General features: G+C 37.5%; 2 protein-coding genes and 1 long non-coding RNA gene across 8 annotated transcripts in view; 1 reads left to right on the top strand and 2 right to left on the bottom strand.

Annotated features, from left to right (window-relative positions):
- The window catches only part of ITFG1 (integrin alpha FG-GAP repeat containing 1), a 291,906-nt gene extending 265,452 nt beyond the window's left edge, over window positions 1–26,454 (bottom strand). The window contains exons 1-5 of one of the 3 annotated variants that reach the window (XM_077898547.1): window positions 26,341–26,454; window positions 23,409–23,481; window positions 18,051–18,196; window positions 17,571–17,628; window positions 16,279–16,353 (exon numbers count right to left, since the gene is read on the bottom strand). In XM_077898547.1, coding sequence (XP_077754673.1) covers window positions 16,279–16,353; window positions 17,571–17,628; window positions 18,051–18,138 — 221 coding nt within the window. In that variant the 5' untranslated portion in view covers window positions 18,139–18,196; window positions 23,409–23,481; window positions 26,341–26,454. Of the gene's footprint in view, window positions 1–16,278; window positions 16,354–17,570; window positions 17,629–18,050; window positions 18,197–23,408; window positions 23,482–25,149; window positions 25,547–26,007; window positions 26,095–26,340 lie in introns of those variants that run through there. The other 2 variants (XM_077898546.1, XM_077898545.1) reach the window with 2 other exon arrangements.
- Window positions 10,168–15,200, bottom strand: LOC144314454 (uncharacterized). Its single transcript, XR_013380375.1, has 2 exons — window positions 11,774–15,200; window positions 10,168–10,305 (listed from the first exon to the last, which is right to left on the bottom strand). It is a non-coding gene; the product is annotated as an uncharacterized LOC144314454 (long non-coding RNA).
- Window positions 25,606–27,951, top strand: part of PHKB (phosphorylase kinase regulatory subunit beta) — a 220,795-nt gene continuing 218,449 nt past the window's right edge. For 2 of the 4 annotated variants that reach the window (XM_077898540.1, XM_077898543.1), the window contains exon 1: window positions 25,609–25,741. Coding sequence is in view for 1 of the 4 variants with exons in the window: in XM_077898542.1 (XP_077754668.1) it covers window positions 25,687–25,741 (55 nt within the window). In the remaining 3 variants the exon portion in view is untranslated. Of the gene's footprint in view, window positions 25,742–27,094; window positions 27,375–27,951 lie in introns of those variants that run through there. The other 2 variants (XM_077898542.1, XM_077898541.1) reach the window with 2 other exon arrangements.

Genomic DNA, 27,951 nt, shown 5'->3' with positions numbered 1-27,951 from the left:
ACAACTCCACACCCCAAAATGAATAATTAAAAAAGGCCAGAAGACATGAATATACATATTTCCAAAGACATACAGATGGCCAACAGATACAAGGAAAAGGTGCTCCACATCACTGATCATCAGCAGGGAAACACAAATAAAAGCCACAATAAGATATCATCTCCTACGTGTCAGAATGGCGAAAATCGACAACACAAAAAACAACAGGTGTTGGCAAAGATGCGGAAAAAGAAGAACCCTCTTGCATTGTTGGTGGGAGTGAAACCTGGTGCAGCCATTGTGGAAGATCCTCATAAAGTTAAAAATAGAAGCATTCTATGATCCAGCAATTACGCAACTAAATATTTACCCAAAGTATACAAAAATATAAATTCAAAGGGATACACACACTCTGATGTTTATAGCAGCATTACCTACAATAGCAAATTATGGAACCAACCCAAATGCCGATTGATGATTAATGGATAAAGAATATATGGTAAATATATACAATGGAATGTCTCTCCTCTATAAAGAAGAATGAAATCTTGCCATTTGCAACAACATGGAGAGAAGACGAGAGAAAACACAAATACCATTATGATTTCAATCATAAGTGGCATTTAAGAAACAAAACAAATCAGCAAAGGGGAAAAAAAGAGGCAAACCAAGAAACAGACTCTTAAGTATAGAAAACAAACTGAGGGATGCCTGGGTGGCTCAGTGGTTGAGCATCTGCCTTTGGCTCAGGGCGAGATCCCAGGGTCCTGGGATCAAGTCCCTTATTGGGCTCCCCAAAGGGAGCCTGCTTCTCCTTCCGCCTATGTCTCTGCCTTTCTCTGTGTGTCTCTCATGAATAAATAAATAAAACCTAAAAAAAAAAAAAAAAAAAAAACTGATGGTTACCAAGAGGTATGTGGTTGAGGGGATGGGCTAAATAGCAAATAAGGAGTACAGTTGTGATGAGCACTAGGTGATGTATGGAAATGCTGTATCACTATACTGCACACCTGAAACTAGTATTACACAATATGTAAATTAACTGGAATTTAAATAAAAATGTAAAAAAAGAGAAAGAACTACAGGCCAATATCTCTGTTGAATACACATGCAAAAATCCTCAACAAAATAGTAGCACATTGAATCAAAGAACATATTAAAAAAATCATTCACCACAATCAACTGTGATTTTTCCTGGGATGCAAGGGTGGTTCAATATTCATAAATCAAAGTGATACGTTGCATTAATAAGAGAAAGGATAGAGGTGCCTGAGTGGTTCAGTCAGTTATATATCTGACTTGCAACTCAGGTCATGATCTCAGGGTTCTGGGATCAAGCTCTTAGTAGGGCTCCAGACTTAGAGTGGGGAGTCTGTTTGTCCTTCTCCTTCTCCCGCTACTCCTTCTCCTACTTATGCTGTCTCTCTCTCAAATAAATAAAACCTTAAAACAAAAAAAGAGAAAGGATAAAAACCATACGATCATTTCAATAAATGAAGAGAAAGCATTTGACAATGTACAACATTCCTTCATGATAAAATCCCTCAACAAAGGAGGTTTAGAGGAAACATAGCTTAACATAATAAAGGCCATATATGAAAAACCCACAGCAAACATCATATTCAATGGTAAAAAGAAAAAGCTTTTTCCTTGTGGTCAGGAATAAGACAAGGATGTCTACTCTCACCACTTTATTTAAAATTCTACTAGATGTCTTCACCACAGCAATCAAACCACATATAGGAAAAAAGGGCATCCAGTTGGAGAACCATTTACCATTCAAATGGTCCTCAAAAGAAGCAGGAGTAGCAATCATCATACCAGATAAATTAAACTTTATCCCAAAGACTGTAGTAAGAGATGAAGAGGGACACTATATCATACGTAAAAGGGTCTATCCAAAAAAAGGACCTAACAATCATGAATATTTATGCCCCTAATGTGAGAGCTGCCAAGTATATCAATCAATTAATAACCAAAGTTAAGACATACTTAGATAATAATACCCTAATACTGGGAGACTTTAACACAGCGCTTTCTGTAAATGACAGATCTTCTAAGCACAACATCTCCAAAGAAACAAGAGCTTTAAATGATACACTGGACCAGATGGATTTCACAAATATTTACAGAACTTTACATCCAAATGCAACTAAATACACATTCTTTTCAAGTGCACATGGAACTTTCTCCAGAATAGACCACATACTGGGTCACAAATCAGGTCTTAACAGATGCCAAAAGATTGGGATCATCCTCTGCATATTTTTAGACCATAATGCTTTGAAACTAGAACTCAATCCCAAGAAGAAATTTGAAGAAACTCAAACACGTGGAGGTTAAAGACCATCCAGCTAAAAGATGAAAGGGTCAAACAGGAAATTAAAGAACAATTCAAGAGATTCATGGAAACTAAAGATTCATGGAGAATGAAGATACAACCATTTAAAATCTTTGGGATACAGCAAAAACAGGCCTGAGGGGGAAATACATCACAATACAAGCATCCATCAAAAAACTGGAAAGAACTCAAATACAAAACCTAACCTTTCACCTAAAGGAACTGGAGAAAGAACAGCAAATAAAATGTACACCCATCAGAAGAAGAGAGTTAATAAAGATTCAAGCAGAACTCAATGAAATAGAGACCAGAAGAACTGTGGAACAGATAAAAAAAACCAGGAGTTGGTTCTTTGAAAGAATTAATAAGATAGATAAACCATTGTTTATTAAAACAAAAGAAAAAACAAAAGAAAAAAGACTCAAATTAATAAAACAAAAAAGACTCAAATTAATAAAATTATGAATGAAAAAGGAGAGATCACAACCAATACCAAGGAAATACAAATGATTTTAAAAATGTATTATGAGCAGCTATATGCCAATAAATTGGGCAATCTAGAAGAAATGGATGCATGTCTGGAAGGTATTCCAAACTACCAAAACTGGAACAGGAAGAAACAGAAACCTGAACAGGCCAATAAGCAGGGAGGAAATTGAAGCAGTCATCAAAAACCTCCCAAGACACAAAAGTCCAGGGCCAGATGGCTTCCCAGGTGAATTCTATCAAACGTTTATAGAAGAAACAATACCTATTCTACTAAAACTGTTCAGAAAGATAGAAAGAGATGGAATAATTCCAAACTCGTTCTATGAGGCCAGTGTCACCTTAATTCCAGAACCAGACAAAGACCCCACCAAAAAGGAGAATTATAGACCAATATCCCTGATGAACACAGATGCAAAAATTCTCAACAAGATACTAGCCAATAGGATCCAACAGTACATTAAGAAGATTATTCACCATGACCAAGTGGGATTTATCCCTGGGGTGCAAGGCTGGTTCAACACTTGTAACACAATCAATGTGATAGATCATATCAACAAGAGAAAAAACAAGAACCATATGACCCTCTCAATAGATGCAGAGAAAACATTTGACAAAATACAGCATCCATTCCTGATCAAAACTCTTCAGAGTGTAGGGATAGAGGGAACATTCTCAGCATCTTAAAAGCGGTGTGCGAAAAGCCCACAGCAAATATCATTCTCAATGGGGAAACACTGGGAGCCTTTCTCCTAAGGTCAGAACATGACAGGGATGTCCCTCTCACCACTGCTATTCAACATAGTACTAGATGTCCCAGACTCAGCAATCAGGCAACATAAAGAAATAAAAGGCATTCAAATTGGCAAAGAAGAAGTCAAACTCTCCTCTTCACAGATGACATGATACTGTACATAGAAAACCCAAAAGACTCCACCCCAAGATTGCCAGAACTCATACAGCAATTCGGCAGTGTGGCAGGATACAAAATCAATGCCCAGAAATCAGTGGCATTTCTATACACTAACAATGAGACTGAAGAAAGAGAAATTAAGGAGTCAATCCCATTTACAATTGCACCCAAAAGCATAAGATACCTAGGAATAAACCTAACCAAAAGAGGTAAAGGATCTATACCCTAAAAACTACAGAACACTTCTGAAAGAAATTGAGGAAGAGGCAAAGAGATGGGAAAATATTCAATGCTCATGGATTGGAAGAATTAGTATTGTGAAAATGTTTATGCTACCCAGGGCAATTTACATTTAATGCAATCCCTATCAAAATACCATGTGGACTTTCTTCAGAGAGTTGGAACAAATCATCTTAAGATTTGTTTGGAATCAGAAAAGACCCCAAATAGCCAGGGGAATGTTAAAAAAGAAAACCAGAGCTGGGGGCATCACAATGCCAGATTTCAGGTTTTACTACAAAGCTGTGATCATCAAGACAGTGTGGTACTGGCACAAAAACAGACACATAGATCAATGGAACAGAATAGAGAACCCAGAAATGGCCCCTCGACTCTATGGTCAACTAATATTTGACAAAGCAGGAAAGACTATACACTGGAAAAAGGACAGTCTCCTCAATAAATGGTGCTGGGAAAATTGGACAACCACGTGCAGAAGAATGAAACTGGACCATTCTCTTACACCATACACAAAGATAAACTCAAAATGGATGAAACATCTAAATGTGAGACAAGAATCCATCAAAATCCTAGAGGAAAACACAGGCAACACCCTTTTTGCACTTGGCCACAGCAACTTCTTGCAAGATACATCTATGAAGGCAAGGGAAACAAAAGCAAAAATGAATTATTGGGAGTTAATCAAGATAAAAAGCTTCTGCATAGCAAAAGAAACAGTCAACAAAACTAAAAGACAACTTACAGAATAGGAGAAGATATTTGCAAATGACATATCAGATAAAGGGCTAGTATCCAAGATCTATAAAGAACTTATTAAACTCAACAGCAAAGAAACAAACAATCCAGTCATGAAATGGGCAGAAGACACGAACAGAAATTTCACAGAGGAAGACATACACATGGCCAACAAGCACATGAGTAAATGTTCTGCATCACTTGCCATCAGGGAAACACAAATCAAAACCACAATGAGATACCACATCACACCAGTGAGAATGGTGAAAATTAAAAAATAAGACAGGAAACAACAAATGTTGGAGAGGATGTGGACAAAGGGGAACTCTTTTGCATTGTTGGAAATGTCAACTGGTACAGCCACTCTGGAAAACTGTATGGAGGTTCCTCAAAGAGTTAAAAATAGAACTGCCCTACAACCCAGCATTGCACTCCTCGGGATTTACCCCAAAGATACAGTTGCAGTGAAACCCCAGAACACCTGCACCCCAATGTTTATAGCAGTAATGTCCACAATAGCCAAACTGTGGTAGGAGACTCAGAGTCCACTGAAAGATGAATGGATAAAGAAGATGTGGCATATGTACACAATGGAATATTACTCAGCCATTATAAACAACAAATATCCACCATTTGCTTTGACGTGGATGGAACTGGAGGGTATTAGGTGCTGAGTGAAATAAGTCAATCAGATAAGGACAAACATTATGTGGTCTCATTCATTTGGGGAATATAAAAAATAGTAAAAGGAAATAAAGAGGAAAGGAGAGAAAATGAGTGAAAATACCAGTGAGGATGACTGAACATGAGAGACTCCTAACTCTGAGAAACGAACAAGGGTTAGTGGAAAGGGAGGTGGGGGGGGGGTTCGGGTGACTGGGTGATGGGCACTGAGGGGGGCACTTGACAGAATGAGCACTGGGTGATATGCTATATGTTGGCGAACTGAACTCCAATAAAATAAAAAAAAAGAAAGGAATAAAGGGCATCCAAACTCATAGGGAAAAAGTAAAATTTTCACTATTTGCAAATGACATACCATATACAGAAACCCTAGACTCCAGCAAAAATTACTAGAACTGACAATTAAATTCAGTAAAGTTGTAGGATACAAAATACAGCATGTACAGAATGTAATGTACAGAAATCTGTTGCATTTCTATATACTAATAAAGAGAAATTAGGAAAACAATCCAAATTACTATTGCACCAAAAATAATAAAAATACCTAGGACTAAACTCAACCAAGGAGGTGAAAGATCTGTACTCTGAAAACTATTAAACACTGATGAAAGAAAGAAATTAAAGACAACACAAATGGGAAGATAGCCCAGGTTCATGGATAAGAAGAACCGATATTCTTATAATGTCTATATTACCCAGACCAATCTACACATTTAATGCAATTCCTATCAAAATACCAACAGTATTTTTCACAAACTAGAACAATCCTAAAATTTGTATGGAACCACAAAAAACCACAAATAGCCAAAATAATCTTGAAAAAGAAAAACAAAGCTGGAGGCAGCACAATTCTAGATTTCAGATTATACCAGAAAGTTGTAGTAATCAAAACAGTATGATAGTGGCACTAAAATAGACACATAGATCAATAGAACAGAATAGAAAGTCTAGAAATAAGCCCATGATTAAAGGGTCAATTGATCCTTGACAGTGCAGGAAATAATATCGAATGGAAAAAAGACAGTCTCTTCAACAAATGGTTCTGGGAAAACTGATAATTACATGCAAAAAAATGAAACTGTACCACTTACATCATACACAAAAATAATCTTAAATGGATTGAGGGCCTAAATGTGAGACCTGTTTATTCAGCTTTAAAAAAAGAATGAAATCTTGTCTATTGCATCAATATGGGTGAATCAAGTATAACGTTAAGCAAAATAAATCAGAGAAAGACAAATACCATGACTTTATTCATATGTGGAATGTAAGAAAGAAATCAAAAAACAAAGGAAAGAAAAAGGTGATAAACCAAAAAAACCCAGACTCTTAAGTATGGAGAACTGACAATTACCAGAGGGCAGGTGGGTAGGGGATGGGTAAAGTAGGTTAAAGGGATTACACTTATCTTGATGAGCACAGAGTAAGGTATAGAATTGTCTAATGATTATATTGTACACCTGAAACTACTAAAACACTGTATATTAACTCTAGTAGACTTAAAGATACGCATGAATAAGGTCTTCTCTAATTAAACATCTTTCCCTTTTTTACCCACCTTGTACTTCTATTGCATTTTTCTTACAGAACTTTATCTTGATATAAAATGTTTTTACCGGGCTCCCTGCTTGGAGCCTGCTTCTCCCTCTGCCTGTGTCTCTGCCTCTCTCTCTCTCTGTGTCTCTCATGAATAAATGAATAAATAAAATCTTAAAAAAAAAAAAAAAAAAAAAAAAAAGAGGCAGCCCGGGTGGCTCAGTGGTTTAGTGCCGCCTTCAGCCCAGGGTGTGATCCTGGAGACCTGGGATCAAGTCCCACATCGGGTTCCCTGCTTGGAGCCTGCTTCTCCCTCTGCCTGTGTCTTTACCTCTCTCTGTCTGTGTGTCTCTCATGAATAAATAAATAAAATAAAAAAAAAAATGGGGATCCCTGGGTGGTGCAGCGGTTTAGCGCCTGCCTTTGGCCCAGAGCGCGATCCTGGAGACCCCAGATCGAGTCCCACGTCGGGCTCCCGGTGCATGGGGCCTGCTTCTCCCTCAGCCTGTGTCTCTGCCTCTGTCTCTCTCTGTGTGACTATCATAAATAAATAAAAAAATTAAAAAAAAGTTTTTACATCTGAAATTTGTTTAGTGGTTGTAGTGGTCACTATCATATGTCTCCAAGAAATGTATGTCTACAAATTGATACATAAATTAAACTTAGCATTTAAGTTGGTTTTGTTTATATATTCAAATATTAAAAGAAATCTCTTTGAGGTTGCATTATTTTATTTTATTATTATTTTTAAAGATTTCATTTATTCATGAGAAACAGAGAGGCAGAGACATAGGCAGAAGGAGAATCAGGCTCCTCACAAGGAGCCGGATGCAGAACTCAATCCCATGACCCCGGGTCTGCGCTCAACCACTAAGCCACCCAGGCCTGAAGTTGCATTATTTTAACTCTTAGTGTACAACTGATGAAAACACATAGTTTGATAATTTATTAAAATGGAATTTAAATTTTATTGAAATGCATTTTTTGAAGTAATGACCAGAGCTTTAAAATATATTATTTTTCCTCCTAACATCATGACATTGCCAGAATGAGACAGGATTCAGCAAAAAGTCTATTCATGGCCTCCGTCTTTATAGGTAAAAATGCTAAGAAATCTTGTTCATATATTTAAATTAAAATCTCCCTGGAAATGATTCTTAGATATTTAGATAAATGTATCTAATATATGTATGATAAATACACCATGATAAATATATCATGGTTATGTATTTTTAAAATCTTTATTAGAAGTATTTTAGAAACACGTATTGAAATATAGATTAAAAATATATTGGGTGTGGGCCAGAAGAGAAAAATGAGGGGAAGATGTGAAAGAAATAAGACTGGTAAGAGTGGACAAGTACGTTATATGGAATTTAAATGTCTCATTCTATGTACCTTTGCATACCTTTAAATTTTTAAAAAATAAAAGTAAAAAATATTAGAGCTGCTGATTTAACTCAATGTATGAAAAATGTCTGCCATATAATCCAATTAGCAAAGCCAGTTCTTTTTGTCAAACCAATTTCCAAATGAATGTCATTTTCTGTCAAAGTTTGACTTAAGTTTCTCAATTCAAATATATGCATTAATGTGTCTTTCAAAGAATAGTATAAAAACTGTTGAGAAAAGTGTAGAATATATATTGTGGGATAGATTACTAAAAGCAGTCAAGATTAAAATAACATAGTTCTTATAAAATTGATTTACTTATTTTTATAAAATAGGTTATAAAAAGAAGGTAGTAAAGCAACATGCTGTTTATCAGTTAACTTATAGCAATGCAATACAGCTAAAATAATTTATAATACAAGAAATATGATAAAGTATAATAGCTCTTCATTAAATGTGCATGAATATTGACTTCTGCTATCTGGTTTTTGGAGTAATTCAATAAAAATAGAGTATAAACATTTTTTTAAAGGGTATATAAAAATGAGAACACTTGTTTTACATTTCTTTACACAGAACAAACTTTTCCTGTGACTGTAATAAATGAGAAAGGCATATACTAGAAAAAAATCATCTGGCTTAGGAGCCAGCACTAAATTTATTTTTTACTAATAAGAGAAAGAAAACAAATATTCCATAATACATAATAAAATCCTTGACTTGAAATGGAATTTTTTTGGTATGATGTGATAAAATAGTTTTCAGCTATACGACAGAAAAATACATATTGAATATGAAGGAAATTATGTAAAAGTTTTATTTGTAGGTTTGGTAGTCCTAGAGAACATTCTAGTCCCATATATAACAATCATTGTCATCATCCAAAACTACATTGGGATGAAAGGTGCCTTCTTTCCAGTTAATGTTGTTTCCTAGGGATAGAGTACTAAGAAAAGCTGAAAGGTCTGCTTATTGGGATAGGGTGTTTGTTATGGATGCTTTTTGCTTTATTCTCGCAGGGCCCTCTCTCAACAGTTAACAGATTATTGACAACAGTCAGGGAATGGAAGAGGCAAAGTCATTAAAACAAAACTGTCATTACTCTCACACTCTCACAATCCTACTCTACCACATCTGAATTCAGAATATCTCACTGTGGATCAAAATGTTCCCTTTTGCAGTCAACCTTCATCTTAAGAGACATAGGTATAAAGAAACAGAAATATTGGAAATAGTGTAGTATATCTATGTTTGGTGCCATTGGGCTTTTACTTTCCAGGAAACACATGAGTAAAATTTAGGAAGGGTAAGGGATATGGCATTCTCATATGAAGGAGGAGAAAATTATAGTGAAAACAGGTACATTCTCAGGCACATCAACTTTAGGTAGGAGTACCTATGAAACCTGAGGATATAGAAAGTGATTTACTTAAATGATCTGTTTGCATATTCCTTGGCAGGTCTTCATTCATGGTAAAGTAAATAAACACAAATATATTGTGTTGTGTTTCCAAAGATGGCCACATTATTTCCCATCCCACATACTCTTTCACATTTCAATTCTGCCATGTTCACATCTATAGGGAGAGCTTATAATCCTCCAATTCCCTTGAGTCTTAGCTAGTTCTTTGATCTGTTTTGATCAACAGAGTGTAACAGAAGTGATGCAGTTTAACTTCCAGGATTGGGCCTGGAAGAGATCTACAGCTTCCACCTACACCTCTTAGAAAGCTCCTTTTTGGCAAGTAGCCACTATGCTATGAGGAAGTCCAAGCTAGCCATGTAGCAGCACCACCAAAGGTCCTCTGTGATTACAAGAATGGTAATGGCTATACAGAAATGAAGACAAGAGTACAGGCTGTAGAATTTGGAAGACCAGGATTCAAATCCCAGATCTACCATTTATTTCTGAATCCCGAGCTTGTAGTGGTCACTTCACCTTTCAATTAGCCTCTCTAAGCAACCTCCTTCCGAGAGCCTCTTTAGCCACATGAGCTATCTGTTGTGAGAAAAAATATAAGACAAGTAATGTAACGTGCCAAGCCCCAGAGTTACTCAGTAGATAATTAAAAAACCAGCTTCATTTAAGATATTATTTCTTCGCTTCTCTCTCCATCTAACCCTAAGCCTCTCAGAACACAGAAAAGAGGGACGCCTGGGTGGCTCAGTGGTTGAGCATCTGCCTTTGGCTCAGGGCATGATCCTGGGTCTGGGGATCGAGTCCCACATTCCGGTCCCTGCGAGGAGCCCGCTTCTCCCTCTGCCTATGTCTCTGCTTCTCTCTCTGTGTCTCTCACAAATAAAAAATAAAATCTTAAAAAAAAAAAAAAAAATATATATATATACACTTAAAAAAACACAGATAAATTGTGCAACTCCATTGTATGCCTCTTTTGGAGGGGCACAATGAGGAGCAAGATCTAGGGGAGAACCTAGGGGAGGATCTAGGGGCGAAGAAAAGCATCACTGGAGGACAAAGTTACCCTGGTGATACCTGATGAGTCATACACTCACTATGGGTGTCTCCAAGAACTCAAAGGTGTGGAATGGAGCAGATAAATCTTAAGGACTTCACAGAAATAACATCTTATGTTCACAGAAGAAAATGTGGAGATTTCTTTCCACCATATCCTTATTTTGTCCCAGTATTCCTACCTCCATTGAGTGTGCATTGTAATATTATACCTGGGAGATGTGCTCTAGTTCCTAGAGCAGGCAAGTACAACTTAAGAGAAGCACAGGCCCTCATAGCTGGACTGTCTAACTCAGGACCACTGTGGAACCCAAGAACTGCAGCTTAGAGCTTAGGCCTCCAGACTGGTAAATATCAAGTACTTGTATGGCATTTTCAATAGCAAATGCATTAAAAAAAAAGTAATAGAAATCTAATGAAAGAGATTTAACCTGTATCTTCCAAATTACAAACTATTATAAACTATTTTGAATCATTTTACCTTAAATTGAAATAATATATACTGATCTTGCTTGGTGTGCTGTATACACAGCTTCTCTATGATTTTCTTTTTCCAATTATGTTTACTTTTATAAGTAAATATAAAGTTACCATCTCCATCATTTTTAAATGTACAGTTCAGTGTATACTATGCTTCGTTTAAAATAGACTTTCTTCAGTACATATGCAAATAGTAATGAAGTAAAAAATAGTTTACCCTCAAAGAAGGAAACAAAAACTTGATATATGCTAATAGAAATAGGCTGAATCCAAGACATTTTAAATCATCAATATTCATGATGAAATGTTACTATCAAATTTCTTTACACAGAAACTATAAAACTATGCTTTTCTTAAAAAAGCTGATCTCCTTCCAAATGATTACTACAAAGAATAGCTAAAAATTGTAATATTTAACTAAAGGCAAAGTGACTAAATTTTAAGGATAACATCTTAAATCATTTACTTACAAACAAACAAAAATTCACTTACAAACAATACTGCCAGACAATACCTGAAACAAAGCAGTATGATCAATTACCAGGGAATGTGGATCATATGACCCTTCAAAAGTTCCTGGTGGAAATCCAGAAAATCAAATTAGAGATCCCTGAGTAACATGCCATTTGAAATAATCATATCATATTCGATTTTGTCATCTGTTAAAGCTTTTCACTATTTCTGTGGCTTAGTTTTGAAAAAAAAAGGTTTAGATAAAAAACAATAGAAAAACAAAAGAATTTATCTCCAACAGGAATATTTCTTTAGGAAAATAGAAAAGTTAGAAAACTGTTGCACTGTTTCTATGGAAATACTAATAAAAATTAATTCCTCAAGTTCTAATAGATTCCTTTAAACAACAATGTTCCAAATATAAACAGTGTATAAAAGTGAGAGGGGAGAAGGCTGCTAGGGGAATTCTAGTATTTTTATATCAGAAAATATGAATCATCTCAAGCTACCTGTTTTGTTAAGATTATGAATGATTACAAAGTTAAAAGCTGCTGTGATAATTATTTGGTTCCTTTTGTGTTATAAATCATTAATTTTTGTGTTTTTTCTAAACAACAGATTTAAGTGACAGAATATCAGATCATTATTTCATTAAGACCAATATTTGCAGTATTTTCTGTAATACATCAGCAAACCAATAAAATAAGCAGTAAAAATGAAGCGTGATTAAATAAATCAGTCATTGGTATAAAGTGAGAAAAGAGGACATTATGTAGAAAAATAGGCATTTACATCTCTTGGATTGAGAGTGGCTAACTATATTTAGATAGAAGATACAGTTTTTTGCTGGCAGTGGAGAAAAATATCCATCCTTATAACTAATAGTTTAAAATGGCTGCTTTCTGTGATATTAATATTCATTCAAAATTTTTATGCAATCACTTATGAAGTGAACAAAGTACATGGAAAAGCAGCAGTTATCTATGACACATCTACATTAATATTCCCAAGTATACAACTTGGGCCTGACCCAGAAATGTGTTTGAACTCAGTATATGAGTCACAGAAATTTGAACAGACCAATGTTATATTTGGCTTTGATTAAAATTACAGGTACAAATGTTTTCATTTCAATACTAAATATTCTGAATGCTTATGCAACATCAGTTTCAAATTCCCTTTTAAAGAAAATGCTCATTAATGATAACCTCACATCACTGCAAAAGCTGCTCTAATACTTAATGGCTAGGTGTTATTTCTAAGTAATATGGCACACAATTACATTATTTCAAGTCATTATAAAGTCAGGTTGAGACAAACTGAAGCCTCACCTTTGATCATTTAATATAGTTCAATTATCGCTGGCATCTAAGTAGATTTAGCATCCTTCCTGTCCTTGTTAGATAGCCCCCACATTATCAATTAAAAAGGATCCTTCTGCCTATTACCATTGCCTGCTTAGACTGACTATGTATGTGTATCTTTACTCTAGCCAGATCAGTCATGCTAGTTTCACTTGTGGGAAATCTCCTATTTCCATGTCTGCACTAGACCAGGTTACAGCTGGGCTTTTCAGCACAATCCTATGGGAGCATTCAGTACTCTATTTAAAGATCATTGCAAATTTCCCATAAAATTAAGATGTTGGTAAAATTTAATTAAATTTAAGATAATCTTGGGTCTGCCATGACCATAAAGCACATTTAAGTTGCAAAAGGTAGGTTGGGTTTCTTGATAAATCTGATTGGGCTGCCAATCAAGGTCACATGAATAGTCTAAAATGTCATTGCTGATGGCTTTTTTACTTATTTACCTGTACATATATCTGTAACTTCTAAAAGTGATACAGCCTAAGTATATTTTCTTATTTTATTTTATTTATTTATTTTTTAAGGATTTTATTTATTTATTCATGAGAGATGGAGAGAGAGAGAGACAGAGAGGCAGAGACACAGGCAGAGGGAGAAGCAGGCTTCATGCAGGGAGCCCGATGTGGGACTTGATCCTGGGTCTCCAAGATCACGCCCTGGGCCAAAGGCGGCGCTAAACCGCCGAGCTACCGGGGCTGCCCTATTTTCTTATTTTAGTAACACATTAATGTTTGCTCCTTTAGAGACAAATTCAGCTTTCTGTTGTCTGGAATCATAATTATCGCTAGGCTATAGTTATCCCAACGATGCTACTGACAGGAATTCTTTTCTGCCAATTTATATAATTTCATTTTTTAAACTGGCATCAGAATAAATCTTGGATATAAATTTCTTACTTATAATATGGTTAGTTATTATTGTTTAATCTGTAAATGAGTTTAAATGAGAATAAAAGACCAGGAATACTATTCCAGTATACTGAATACTCTGGTATACAGTATACATAATATTCTGGTATATTATGTCTAAAAAATAAAATATGTCTCTAGCCAGAATAAGTTTTTAAAGCTACTGTTTTTCAGTAAGCATCAGAGAAAAAAATCTAATGCAAAATTATGAATAACCTATGACACAATCACATGATACTCTAGTTTTTTGTAGATTAAGTAGAGAAACCATAAAGATATTAGAAAGTTTACTTTCTGAATTAAAAACAATAGCTATTTCAAAAGTTTTAATTTCTAAAGGTCAAATTACATATGAAAGGTATTTATTCCAAGTATTTCTTTGGCTAAAATGGAAGTTACCGTGAAATAGAGCAGGCCAGAAGTCACCATCACGTTCTCAATCATATGTATGCCTTTATTCATTTACCTATTTATTTTTGATTTTTTAAAAGGATTATTTGAGAGAGTGAGAGAGAGAGCGTGTGTGGGCACATGTGCAGGTGAACATGAGGTGGGGGGTGGTACAGAGGGAGAGGCAGAAGGAGAATCTCACGTCCATGCCCTGCTCAGCATGAGCTTAACCCCATGACCCAGTGAGCCTGAGATTATGACCTAAGCAGAAATCAAGAATCAGCTGCTCAACTGACTGAGCTACTAAGCACCGCAACTTCTTATTTATTTAAATAATCTCTACACCTAACATGGTACTTGAACTCATGCCCTGCAAGATCAAGAGTTGCTTCTTCCAAATGAGTCAGCCAGGTGCCCCCGATATGTAGAAAAGAAACAAAAAGACAGTTTCCTGAGTAGTCCCAGCCCAAGGCAAATAAGCAGAACTTGGCAGTGGCAGGAATGAACTGTGCCTTCCCCTCCAACCCCACCCACACTCAGTTCCCTGGAGGACTACAAAGGCAAAGCAAGATCTCCATCTAATTGGTCTCTAGAGCAGGGCTCTCTTTCCAGGTATTTTTCAAACATTGGGGAAAAAACCCCACAAGTTTCTCATTCAAGATTCATAGTTAAGTCCCTCAAAGATCACTATCACTAGTATCAAAACATCCATATTATTTATTGAAAACCTTCAGAAAAAGTGATAGGAAATGTGACAGTGTCTTCTCATAATACCTTAGACAATTTATTCATCTATGGGCTGTAAATCACATTTCAAAAGGTAAATATAAAAATATATGACTTTTCCAAAACACAGAAAGGAAATCCATTAGATTTTCAAACACCTGGAGAAGACAGATTAATAAAGGTACTTCTTCGCACTTGCTGGAAAGTCAAACAAGTAAATTCATTCTGTACTACATATTTTTTAATACTTATTTATTTGAGAGCAAGAGAGAAAGGGAGAGTGAGCGAGAGAAGCAGAGTGTGCTCGCACACATGCAGGTGGGAGGAGGGGCAGAGGGAGAGGGAGAATTTCCACCAAAGTCCCTGCTGAGCGCAGAGCCTGATATGGGTCTTGATCCCATAACTCACAAGATCATGACCTCACTGAAATCAGGAACTGGACACTTAACCAACTGAGCCACCCAGGAGCCCAATGTTGAGCTAAATTTTTGCCTTATCAGACAAAGAATAAATTAACCAAGCTAAAGGTATCTCATGAAAAGTATTGTCCTATAAATATTAGGAGGCCAGTTCTATTTAAGTCTAGAGAAACTATATCATTGAACACAAGATTCCAAATAGATTTTTGAAACATGGCACAAATGGATGGTAAGAGAATTTTAGCACATACTGGTCAAGCATAAAGTACATGCAGAAAAGTTTCCAGAGCCCAGAGAAGGCGTGTTTACATTCTCAAGCAATTAGTGATTGCTCTCTGAACAAATAAAAGGGAGAAGGAACGGGCTTATCAGTAAAAGCCTCAGAGCTAACATGACTAAGGTGGAGAACTCATTCAAGACTGCAGTTATCCATTCTATTTAAGTTAAATCTTTCCTAAAAAACATCTAATGAACCAAATTCAAATGGGCACTTGTAAAGTCTGTATTTCTAATTTCCAGAGGGATAAATGGATTAAGATGGTTCTTCCTAGAGAGCAGTTGCAGATCAAATCCCAAACTATTTGAGAAAGCTTCTGTGTCAAACAAATGCCCATTTAAAAATCTTTAAGAGCAAGGATTTTCAGTAAGCTGGGTTTTTTCCTAATGGTTAAAGTAATCAATTCACATAGACACACAGATCTTGTAGCAGCAATAAGTACAATTAATGACATAGTTATAATCATATTTACTTACCCTCCCAACAGTATCTGTGGCTGGTTGGATTCATTTGTAATACCAAATACATCAGGAATTAAATCACCATTGAAGCTGAAAGGAAAACATTAAAAACATTAAGTAGCTGTTTCATAAAACTGTCATGTTCTAGCTTTAAAAGGAAAATAACCTTTGGGAGGTGTAGTTGCCATCACAATGCTCACCAGTTTCTGCTGTAGTCAACAAAATGTCAGCCCAAGTGTCAGACATGTGTCACTTCTAGGCCAAAGGGTTTATTATTATTTATTACTGGACCCTCCAGCCCTCTTTAAGCTTGTGGTGGCCATGAAAAGAGCATGTGTTTCAGATGGTCCTGCTCCACAGATGATGTGGCTGGCCTCTAAGTGATGGCACAGAGCTTAGCCTACCACTGACCCACACTGGACACGCATGTAAGCAAGAAATGAACTTTCGTTGTGAAATTTTAGGGTTGTCTGTAGTTTCTGCATAACCTTGACCATCCCTGGCAAGAAGACAGCACTTATTTCAGACCTAACTTATGTAGTTAGATGGACTTAGGAGAAATAACCCACAAAAGTAATCCCCAGTTGGTGTAAAAATTCGTACTGGCCATTAAATATTGCAACAACAATGAAAAATACACAACTATGAAAGAAATCAAACTGAAGGCCCTTAAGATGATTAATATACAGGTTTATAGTTCAGACTTCTAATGTTCACTGACCTACTGATACATGACTGTTTTTAATAATTATACGAAAGGCAGTAATGGAAACAAGAAAAAGTCTGTACATTGCTTATAATCCCCAAATGATCTCTACATGACTACCAAAATTCCTGACAGGAATTTGGATTGCACTTGGGTCTATTTTGAAAAATAAATAACACTAAAGAAGAGCTTTAAAAAAAGTAAGTTTCTCCTTAATATAGACATCTTTCTAAATCTCTGGAGGAAATCTCATACCATTCATATCTGTCCATTAAACACCAATAGTTTTACCCTGAAATAGTTACCTTAATTATTTGAAAACTGACATGGCTACCATTAACCTAGATCCATTATGGACACATTCAAAGCTATCGAAGCAGAAACAAAAACACAAATTTCTTCCTCTTTCCAAAATATTGAATTTCACTTTCCTTTTCTATCATGGCAAATAAATACCATATAATCAAGGGTATAAGCCTCTGTCAGTGTCAAAGGGCGAATGAATTTAGTGTCAATGCTACTTCACAAAATAGTCTTTGATATGAGAAACCTTATGTTGTTAAGTTTAAATTCATTCAAAGGGAAACAAGCACATACTTACTCCATAATTAGTGGTTCATCTTGAAAAGTCCTATTGAGTATGGTCATATTGTTAGGATCTGTATAGAAAGAAAATATATAAGTCAGCAGGCACTTTATATTACTTTTGATATCTACACTTGGGGTAAGATATCTTTATTCTTTTCAAGATTCATCTATAATTAATTCCAACTACTACTATTAACAAGACACTGTAAATCTAACTTAAATAGACATCAGCACAAAATACTGGTGTTTATTATATAGTTAAGACCATCATTATAATAACTTTATTTAGAGGCTTCATTCTAAAAATCTCTTAGGTGAGTCTTCTTTAAATATAATTTAGCACTAGAGCAGTTGACAATATGCACAAAACCACCTGACTCTAAAATGTCCATGCTTAAATACATGAAATGCTTATATTTATCTAGCAATAACAGGTTTATTTTTTCCTTTAATATCCAATGATAAGTATTAAAAACTCTTAAAACAAATTTACCTAATGTTTGATTTTGTCCCCAGAAGATAACAGCTCCCAAATCACTGTTGGCATGATTTTTTGGAAAATACGTCAGAAGGACATCCATTTGTGAATCTCCATCATAATCCCCTGGGACTACACTTGTTATTAATGCACTGTGATTCCTAAAAGACACACAGGTATCTAGTCAAGCTATAATAGGACACTTCTGTATTTGTACTAAACACAAATATTTTCAAAAAGAAATTTAAAATCACAGAACTAATTCATTTCATTCTCTTATCATCCTTCATGTATGTAGTATTCTTTGGTCTATAAAACAATTCAGGATTTTGTCTTAAGAAATAAGACAAATCTGAAATATTTCAAAAGAAAGTAGTTTTATGTTCTTACGCTGGCTTATAGCCCTTGTATTTAATTCTTTAATTCTTTTGTCAAGGATACCAATGCATTTGTCTGATTTATAAGAAATGCAAGCTTATAATCAATTAAGGCAGCAAAGATTATCACTGTCGTCAAAGGTATTATTTGTGAAATATTTAATTTTGGATTTTAATGTAGATGTGAAGATTAAGTAATCATTTGATTTCTGAAAAATACTCAAGATTTACAATGGTAGGTAAGTTTTTTTTACCAATCCTGGTAATACACTATCAAAACATACGTACCTAATTTTATATTTTAATAATGAAATAATTCTGAAATTATATTAACATTGAAAACTTAAAACATGTCTTGTCATAATGTCTGAATGACCCAATCAAAAAAATAGGCCTTAAGTTCAATCTATATTTAATTCCACTTAGAGCAATAGCAAGACAACAAGTTTTCCAAAAGACTATAATTGTTTTATAAATAGCATCAAGAAAAATATATACAACGGGTTTAAGGTGGAAATGAGAAAAATACTGAAAAGGTTAAGCAAGGTTAAGCAGTGTGAATAAAAACAATAGTTTTATCATAATGCATCTACCTACTATGTTCCACATGTTACATCAATGCTTAACAACTATTAACTGGTAGCTCATCACATCATAGGTATTATCATTCTCATTGAACTGACCAAGAAACTGAGGTTTGGAGTGATTAAACAGCTAAAGCTAAAAGCTAACAACTAACCAGCTACCTAGCTAGTAGCTAGTTAAGTGGAATAGCTGAAGTTCAAATTGTGTTAGCCTTTAAAATTGATCTTCATTATGATAAAGTCATTTTGGTAATGCCAGTTTCCTCAAATAATTCCAATAATACTTTAACTTTTCCATGAAAAATACCTGGTCTTTAGAAATGACATATATATAATGTCATATAACAGCTATATATGCTATATATGCTACTATGTAGCCAACTCTATCTAATTGTGGAGACTTCCTCATGTGCATGTGGGTAGAGGTGCATACCCAGTAACATATACCACATCTACTTATTTATTTACTGTGTAAATAAATTCACAATTTTGGGGGGAAAAGTACTCTGGAATAAATGGGAATATATTACAAAAGGATTAGGTGCAAATTTAACCTAATTGCCACAAATGCCCAGCTTCTTTATGGTTGTAAACGTTAAGTAGAATGTTTAAAGATACCATATTGACATGCATTTATTTTTTCTTCTCTCAAAGAACCCACTAACATGATACAGAATGAAAAAAATTTTTTTTAAACCTAACTCTCAAAAACAGAGATCATGAAGGGAGATAGGGAATGGAAGGGAGGGACTGCTAACTAATTTATGAGGGCAAAGCAACTGGCTATAAGCTAGAATGTCTAAAGAAAAAGGCTTAACAAGGAAAGTTTTTTGCCCAGAAGAATACCCAAGAGGCTCAGAATTTGTAGTCATCAGAAATTGTGAAGGACAAGAGGTGAGGCAGAAGGCTGAAAACAGGTTTAAGTGAAAATCTGTTTTGTGAGTGATGGTCCCATGTCCCTCTTTCTCAGCAAGGAAAGAACTATGCAGTTTATTAATCAGGCATTAGGGATTTAAGATACAAGCAGAGGGTAAGGTTTTAGACTTAAGTTAAAAAACGGAGTTAATGGAAAATATACAGAAGTAACATTTTGACCCTTGCCCTCAGCTCTACCCTATTTCTGGATGCCAGTCAGCCAGGAACATACATGCAGGGCAGCGGACAGGAGATAGTCCCACCATGCAAAGTCAGAGTTTCCAATTAGCTCTCTAGTGCCATATTCTTAAATATGATACCCCTGCTTTTTGAAGAAAACTATGACTATTAAAGAGAGCCAAAATAAATAGCAGTAAGGGATCTGAGGAAAAGAGATAATAAGGGGAACAATGAAACTTCAAAACTACACTTGAAGACATAAGAAAGTAGTTCCATAAAACAAAAATAGAAAATAATAATTTCCTAAGAGAAAATAATAATAGAACAAAGAAAACTTCTTGGAGATAAAAAATATGACAGCTGGGGCACACAGGTACTCAGTAGTTGAGCAGACATCTGCCTTCGGCTCAAGTTGCGATCCCAGGGTCCTGGGATTGAGTCCTGTATCAGGCTCCTGTAGGGAGCCTGCTTCTCCTTCTGCCTATTTCTCTGCCTCTCTCTGTCTCTCACGAATACATAAATAAAATCTTAAAAAAAAAATATGACAGCTAACAAAAAATTCAATAGAGGCTTCAAATAGAGAAAATCCCCTGGAAAGGAAAACAAAGTGAAATGACAAAAACAGGGATCCCTGGGTGGCGCAGCAGTTTGGCGCCTCCCTTTGGCCCAGGGCGCGATCCTGGAGACCCGGGATCGAATCCCACATCAGGCTTCCGGTGCATGGAGTGCATGGAGCCTGCTTCTCCCTCTGCCTGTGTCTCTGCCTCTCTCTCTCTCTCTGTGACTATCATAAATAAATAAAAATTAAAAAAAAAAAATTAAAAAAAAAAAAAAGAAATGACAAAAACACAAATATAAGAGATAAAGGGTGTACCCAGGCATTCCAATAACTAAATGATAAGAATTCCTAAGAGAATAAAAAAAAATCACTAAAGAAAAAAACCTTTTAAAAAGCCTCCACGGATAGAAGCCTGCAGTTTGAAGGGGCCCTCTACTTTGATGTCACAAGACTATAGGCCAACCAAAGTATTAAAAGTAAAAAAAAAATAAATTTGGACATGGAAGGACATAGCATATACTCTTTCTCAGGAATTTCCTGAAGGATGTACTTCAGCTAAGTAAGTGAAGCAGCTAATAAAATGGCACAGGATCCAAGAAAGAACAACAAAGTCCCCAAATACTAACCTTGCAGAAGGCATAGAGAATGAATCCAGATTGGTTACAAACGTAGAGGACTAGGGATACCTGGGTGGCTCAGTGGTTGAGCGTTTGCCTTTGGCTCATGGCATGATCCCCAGGTCCTAGGGTCAAGTCCCACATCAGGCTCCTCTCGGGGAGCCTACTTCTTCCTCTGCCTATGTTTCTGCCTTTCTCTCTGTATCTCTCATGAATAAATAAATAAATAATAACATCTTTAAAAAAAAAAAAAAAGAAGTGTAGAGGACTCAATGGGGAAAATTAAAGTGTACAATAAGTATCTGGCCAGTATGATGGAACATCTACCAAGAAATTAAGGATATACACACAGAAAGCTACATAACTGATTTTTTAAAAAGCATCCATATATTCTAGGAGGAAAAACTCTACAGAAATGAAATTACTATGTACTAGTTTGTTCTGAAGTGCACTGAATCTACATGGTCAAAATGTAAATAATATTTACTGATTTAACTAAAAATATGATATGATAGAGATAAATTAAAGATGGCAAACCCTCATCTATGCTAACAAAAATCCAAGAGAGGAAGATAATTACTCAAGAAATTACACTGTAAATGCTTATTTTAAAACATGGAAATAAACAGCAGACAAAATAACTGAAGGTTCTAAAAGTGGTTGTATGTGAGAGAAGAACAGGGAAGTGGGGGAAGAAAAGAGTGAAGAAGAGTTATTTTTCCTTTGAAAAATATTCTAAACAAAATAAAAACAAGTCTAAATTTTAATAGTATATCAAACAACACTGCATTAATCAAAACCAGAAAATGAAACAAATTGGGTGGAATTCTAGTTCTTTGTTCAAACTGAAATTTGTTCAAACATTTCTTTCCAAGAAAAATTACTTCTAGGCAGGTCATTTCTTGTATATAATATTTATCAACTCATGTTCTCTGCCCACTCCATGCATGCATACTAGACATCCAGTACTAGGAAATTTCTAAAGAGGGATAAGTTCCTGTTTGTCCATTTAAAGCTTTCCTCTCGATGTTCTAACTTAAGTCCAATTTTTTTTTTTTTTTAACGTATGTCTGAGTTTAACTATTGTAGAGTCTGAGTAGTCATTAGCCCAGAAAGGGACTTAAATATTTTTTTAAACCATTTCCCAAGTAATTTCTGGTCTTTCTACAAATCAATGCATCCTGTACATGGCTAAGAAAATCAACCTAAAATATCATTTTCTTCAGCTCTCCTTTAAACAAGAACCTATAGAGATTCCCCACTTTTCATGGGATTGAGTTCAAACTGTGGTATTTATGAAGGTTCCTAGTCTGCCCTGATCTCATCTTCTTGGTCCATAACTCTCCAAGTATATCATCCATGTCTGTTAGGTAAATCTTTCCACCTCCTCTTCACAACATGCTTACTGTCACTCCTGTTAACGCTGTGTTCTCAAATCTGAAAGCCCTCACCTATATTTTACTGAAGGTCACTGAAATCCTATAACTTTCTAGAAGCTTCCACTTTAGTCTGCACTAACTCATTTCTTCTTCCTTGAACCATCCAGCAATGAAACCTTGTTTTTTGATGTTTCAAAACTCTGCTGGTTCACTATTGATGATGATCACTGAGTTTCAGACAGTGCTGGTCATATAAAAGAAAAATAAGAACTACTATTTGAACATTTACAAATGTTTGATTTAAATTCCTTTAAAATAAACCTTAAAAAACCCAGCACTTACCCGTCAAACAAAAATTAGAAGAGGTCACTGACCTTTTCCCAGTGCAAATGAAGCCCACCCACCCCCTCAACACATGGTTGACCTGCTGAGCTTGGTGCTCCCACATGCACACTCAGAATGAGTGACAGTCCTCAACACATTCAAGAAGGGATACTAGATTGCAAGAGAATGAAAGGTGTTTATGGAGAACAGACCTGATTTACTCAAATTTATTCATTTTTTTAAAAAGTAAATAATTTTTAAACTTTGGTATATTTATTATTTTTCCTAATAAATTACTTGCTACTGACACCTTATAACCAGTGGTTTCGTGTCAACAAAGTTGAGTAAAGTTGATTTGAAAGACAATCCAACTAGGTATTGCATATCAATCATTACAATAATGATTGTTTTTACAGGAACAGATACACTTGTACTTACTTCAAGGATACTTTTACTTTGGGTTTAAAATAGGGTGCGTTCTGGTCTGCCAAAAAGACGATTAAATCATTTCCTAAAAAAAGCGAATATACATTATTAGAGAATTATTTCCAAATAGCTTCCAATCAGGGGTTACAAAAAGCGTTCTGGGTACTACTCTTAACAAAAGAACTTTTATTTTACTCCAGTTCCTCTTCCCTCTCACAGTGAGTCCTACTTGTCTGAATGAATGGGGATACCTAACAGTGTATCACAAATTCAGTGTTAAGTGATACAGAAACAGGAAGGATGAACACTGAAAATGCAGTTGGCCAAAACAAACTGAGGCCAATGGCTTTTGCCAGGAATCAGATTAGGTGACTTAAAAGAACCATATAAAGAACGTGCCTTTTAACTATAGTCTATGTCAAGCCTTGTCTCCCCAAACCTAACAACATGATCTCTTCAAGGTTTTTTTAGTTTATCACACAGATGCATGGCACCAGGAAAAAGGAACTCTTACTGTAGGTATCTGACTGGTAACAAGGATATGATTACATATTTATGAAAAAGTCGAATCCTCCAAGACCCTCCTCTTGTGGCTCCTATGGAACCATCTCCCAAGTTGAAGCATTAGGACTCATTGGCTGCATTCATGAGAACTCATTGCAACAGACTTTTGAAACTGTTTACTTAAACCCAAATCATCTTTAGAGTTAAGAGGAGAGTCTCTGTATCCAGTTTGGATGGAGTAGCTACTGGTTTGGCAGGATGCACCCTTCTTGCAATAAATACATAGTCATAAAAAAGATAGGAAAACTATCCAGAGTCCAGAGCCACCTGGACCAAGATCCTGTGAAGCTCTGTATAAACCTGCTTCACTTTCTTCCTTAGTGGCTTTCATCTACCCAAGTTTGTGGGTGCTCAAAATGCTAAGATCCTTTATTACCCATTGTTAGCATCAAGGTTGACAATACAGTTTGTTTAGTGATGGTTAAAGCAAATAACTCCTAAGAACCTCAAGTTGACAAGGAGAGCAGAGATTTGGAAGACTAGGGTGGTGACCGAAGTGAGGAAAAGGTCAGGTGCACAAAATAGACAGCTCAGCAGGGAGAAGAATCTGCAGTTTGAGAATCCTTTCCCAAGGAGACACTGGGTTTATCCATGGTCCCTGCAAAATGCTCGTGTGGGTTGTGGACTGTTCAGGGCATGGGGTGGGGGGCAGGGCACAGTAGCTTCAAAGAAAGCTGGGACCTGACAAAGGGAGGGGCGGGTGAGTGAGGCAAATGAGAAGGTAGGTACGAGAAGAAATTGTCAAGCTGAAATCTTTTCCAGTTCATTACAGGATAAGGAAGATTGAAGGAAGTAAAGCAGAAAGGAATAAAGGGGCTTTGGGAGGGTACAGAAGCAAGCTACAAAGTCTTTGGAATTAGGAAGGACTTTGGAAGGCAGGTGATTCCATGGGGGAGGAGAGGGTACGTGGGTGAAGGCCGCAGGCTTTTTAGTAACAACAAAAAAATGTGGGGTGTTTCCAGGGCTTTGGTGGAAGATCAAACTGTGTGGGTGGCCGGGCCAGCACCCGGGGCTGGAGAAGATGGAGAAAACGGGCAAGCTGCAAAGGATGCTGGAGATAAAGGGAGAGACAGGGTTGGGAGAGAAGGGCTGGGAAATGCAGGAGGACCGGCCATCCGGGCGAGGGGTGTGGGGACACCGGGAGGGGCACAGGGACAGCGGACAGAGGGAGGGCCGGGCAAGCACTGACTTTCCCGCAGCACGAAGAGGTCCGTCTGCTTGTCGGAGTTGAGGTCTCCGAAGGCCGCCAGGGTGCCCCAGGCCTCGGCCCCAAAGAGCTCGGCCGTGACGTTGTGCAGCGCCCGCACCGGGACCGGCCCGACTCCCAGCAGCGCGAGCCCCGCGAGCAGCGGCGCCAGCAGCGCCCAGGAGCTAGGCAGCCGGCCCGCCGCCGCCATGGCAGCCCCTCGGCCCCCGCCCGCCGGCCCACTGCCGCGCTTGACGGCAGCCGGAAAGCACCGTGCGGCCGGCCGAGAGAGAAGGCGCACAGCCCCGACGCTCGTGGCTGTCGCCGCCGGTCCGTATCTCACTCTCTCCTAGGGCTACCCCTCTGACGCCTCGGAGGCCGCGGAGCTGGGTTGAAGACCGCCCTTGCGCTCACTTCCGGCCGGCGCGCCTCCCGACAGTGTCGCGCGGGGGGGGCGGGGCCTGCCGGGCGGAGCTGACAAGCGGCCCTGGGGGCGGTGGCCTAGACGGCCCGAGCGCGGTGGTGGGGGCGGCGGGGCTCATGGCTGAAGTGAACTGGAAGGTGTTGGAGCGGAGAGCCCGGGCCAAGCGCTCAGGTTTGGCTGGCTGGAGCGCCACCCCCTCCCCCCGGCACCCGGGTGGTGCACCCCCTCTAGCGCCTTGGGCGGGAGTCTGGGCGGGGGGGGGGTGCTGGAGTTGAACTTGTGCCCGCGTGTTTCCCCTTGGAAAGCAGAAGGCGGCCCTGGCCTTCCTCCCCTGGTCTACCTCGACCTCCACCAGTGGGCGGTGGCCCCAACTTTACTACATACATGTGTATTCCCCCCAGTGCTATTTCGTCTGTGTTCCCGGCCCCCGCCCCCACCTTGGAAAGTTAGGTGGTGGTGTCGGCTACGCCTGGAGAAATGAGGCGGCTGCCAGGGTCCGCGGAGACTGCGTCCTCCCTCAAAAGTCAAATAGCTTCATTCTTAGGATGGGACTATGACATGGTCCTAGAGAACTGGCAGCGGGAAAGCGTTGCCCTGTTCCGTATCTCCCTTTTACGTTCTCGGCAAGTTCTGAGCCACAGCCGGTTGTCTCCGTGTCACAAGCTGAGGGAGGACAGGGCCTGAGGCTGTGCAGGTGGCGGGGTGGGGTGGAGTGGGGGGGGGTGTCCCTCGAGCATGCTCAGGGCCCAGAAGGAAGTGGGCTTGTTCACCTGGGCAGGTGGCCCCAGGATTCGGATCCCTCTTGTGCGTCCCAGATCCAGAGCCGCGGAGGCCCGGAGCCGCGGCTGCGCAGGCGGTTAGCACCGCTGGAGGCCGGCCCCTCCGCTGACTCGTCCAAACTGCAGAGTCACGACTTGGAAGTTAGCGCTCGTGGCTCACCACTCCTCTAGATGGAATGGAAACTTCCCTTATTTCTGGTTGGCTGGATAGAATCGTGAGCGAAAAGTGTGCCTCTAAAACAGGAAGGACGGGTGGAACGACAAGTGTTCCCTTAAGAATCTCCCCCCTTTTAAAGGATTGACGTTACTATGTGTCAATGTTGAGAGATGCTGATGTTGGACGAGGAAAGGCATAGCCCTGGGAACATCAGTTCTGCCTTTGCCTTGATATTGGGAGGGCTTTTGTTTTTTTTTTGTTTGTTTTGTTTTGTTTTCTCAGCTAATATACCCCATTATGTTTGGGGTTTTTCCAGTTTGTGAAGTTCTTAGTTGTCTGTGGTGTAGTTTGCCTTTTTTCTTTTCTTAAAAATTTATTTAAAGAAAGCATCTAATTTCATAAATCCTACAGGAGACATTCATTCAGTCTTTGTTTGCTGATTTCATTATGTTTTAGACCTTATTTTAGACCTTATTATATTTAGACCTTATTTAGACCTAAAAGTTCTGCGCTATTTACTTAGGTTATAGCAAAACTACCCCAAAAGTATGAGAAATTTTTTGACAAGTAAGTCCTTAGTACATTTCAGAGTCAGTATAGTTCCTTGGAGTAATCACATATATTTTTGTTTCACGCTACTTAAAATTTTTGTGTCATATTGAAATATTGACTAACAATGTGTCTACCTGGGCTATAAAAAGTGTTAATTGGATTGCTAATAATCTGGTCAAAGAGAGTAACGTGAGTTTTCTTACAGGGAACTGAGCTCTGCCTTCAACGTCTATATTACAGCATTTCTCTTTTCTCTTAATAAGCATACAGGGTTTATTCTCCAGTCTTTATTTTCTCTGAATTGCATGTCTTAACAGTAAGCTTTGAAGACCTACTTTCTCTTTCTTGGGGGGGGGGGGGGAGCCTGATTGTATTTAACTTTTGTTGAATGCAGTCAGTTAAGTCCAGTTTCATGTGCAAGGTAGTTAAGTGCATAGTATATATGTTGGATGTTACTGTATATATCATCGTAGTAAAAGAGTTACCATTTGAAGTCATTCCTCCAAATTAGTTTAGGTTTCAGGTTCTAACTCTGTAAGGTGTTACTAAGTTTATTGAATGAATCATTGATTTCCTGTGTCATTAAAAATAATCATTGATTCCTGTGTCTTTTAGAATAACGTATAAACTGAGCTTAGTTTAAAACTTGGGCTAACCTGATTCTGAGATAGATACCACTGCAAAGTTCTGAGCATTGTTACATAGTCACATAATCACTTCATTGCTCAATAGAGTATGTTACACTTATGTAATGTTTAATAAGTAGATATTATATATTTCCTGCCTCATCCATATAAGCAAATGTAATTTATCAAAGCAAAGAAAATCAGATTTTCAAGTCATTAAAAAGAAAATAAAATTGTAATGAACTTCAATTATTGCCTTTGTTGCAC

The sequence above is a fragment of the Canis aureus genome, chromosome 5, assembly GCF_053574225.1.
Source record: "Canis aureus isolate CA01 chromosome 5, VMU_Caureus_v.1.0, whole genome shotgun sequence".
In the NCBI taxonomy this organism is placed as follows: Eukaryota; Metazoa; Chordata; class Mammalia; order Carnivora; family Canidae; genus Canis; species Canis aureus.
This window is presented reverse-complemented; position numbering and strand designations above follow the sequence as displayed.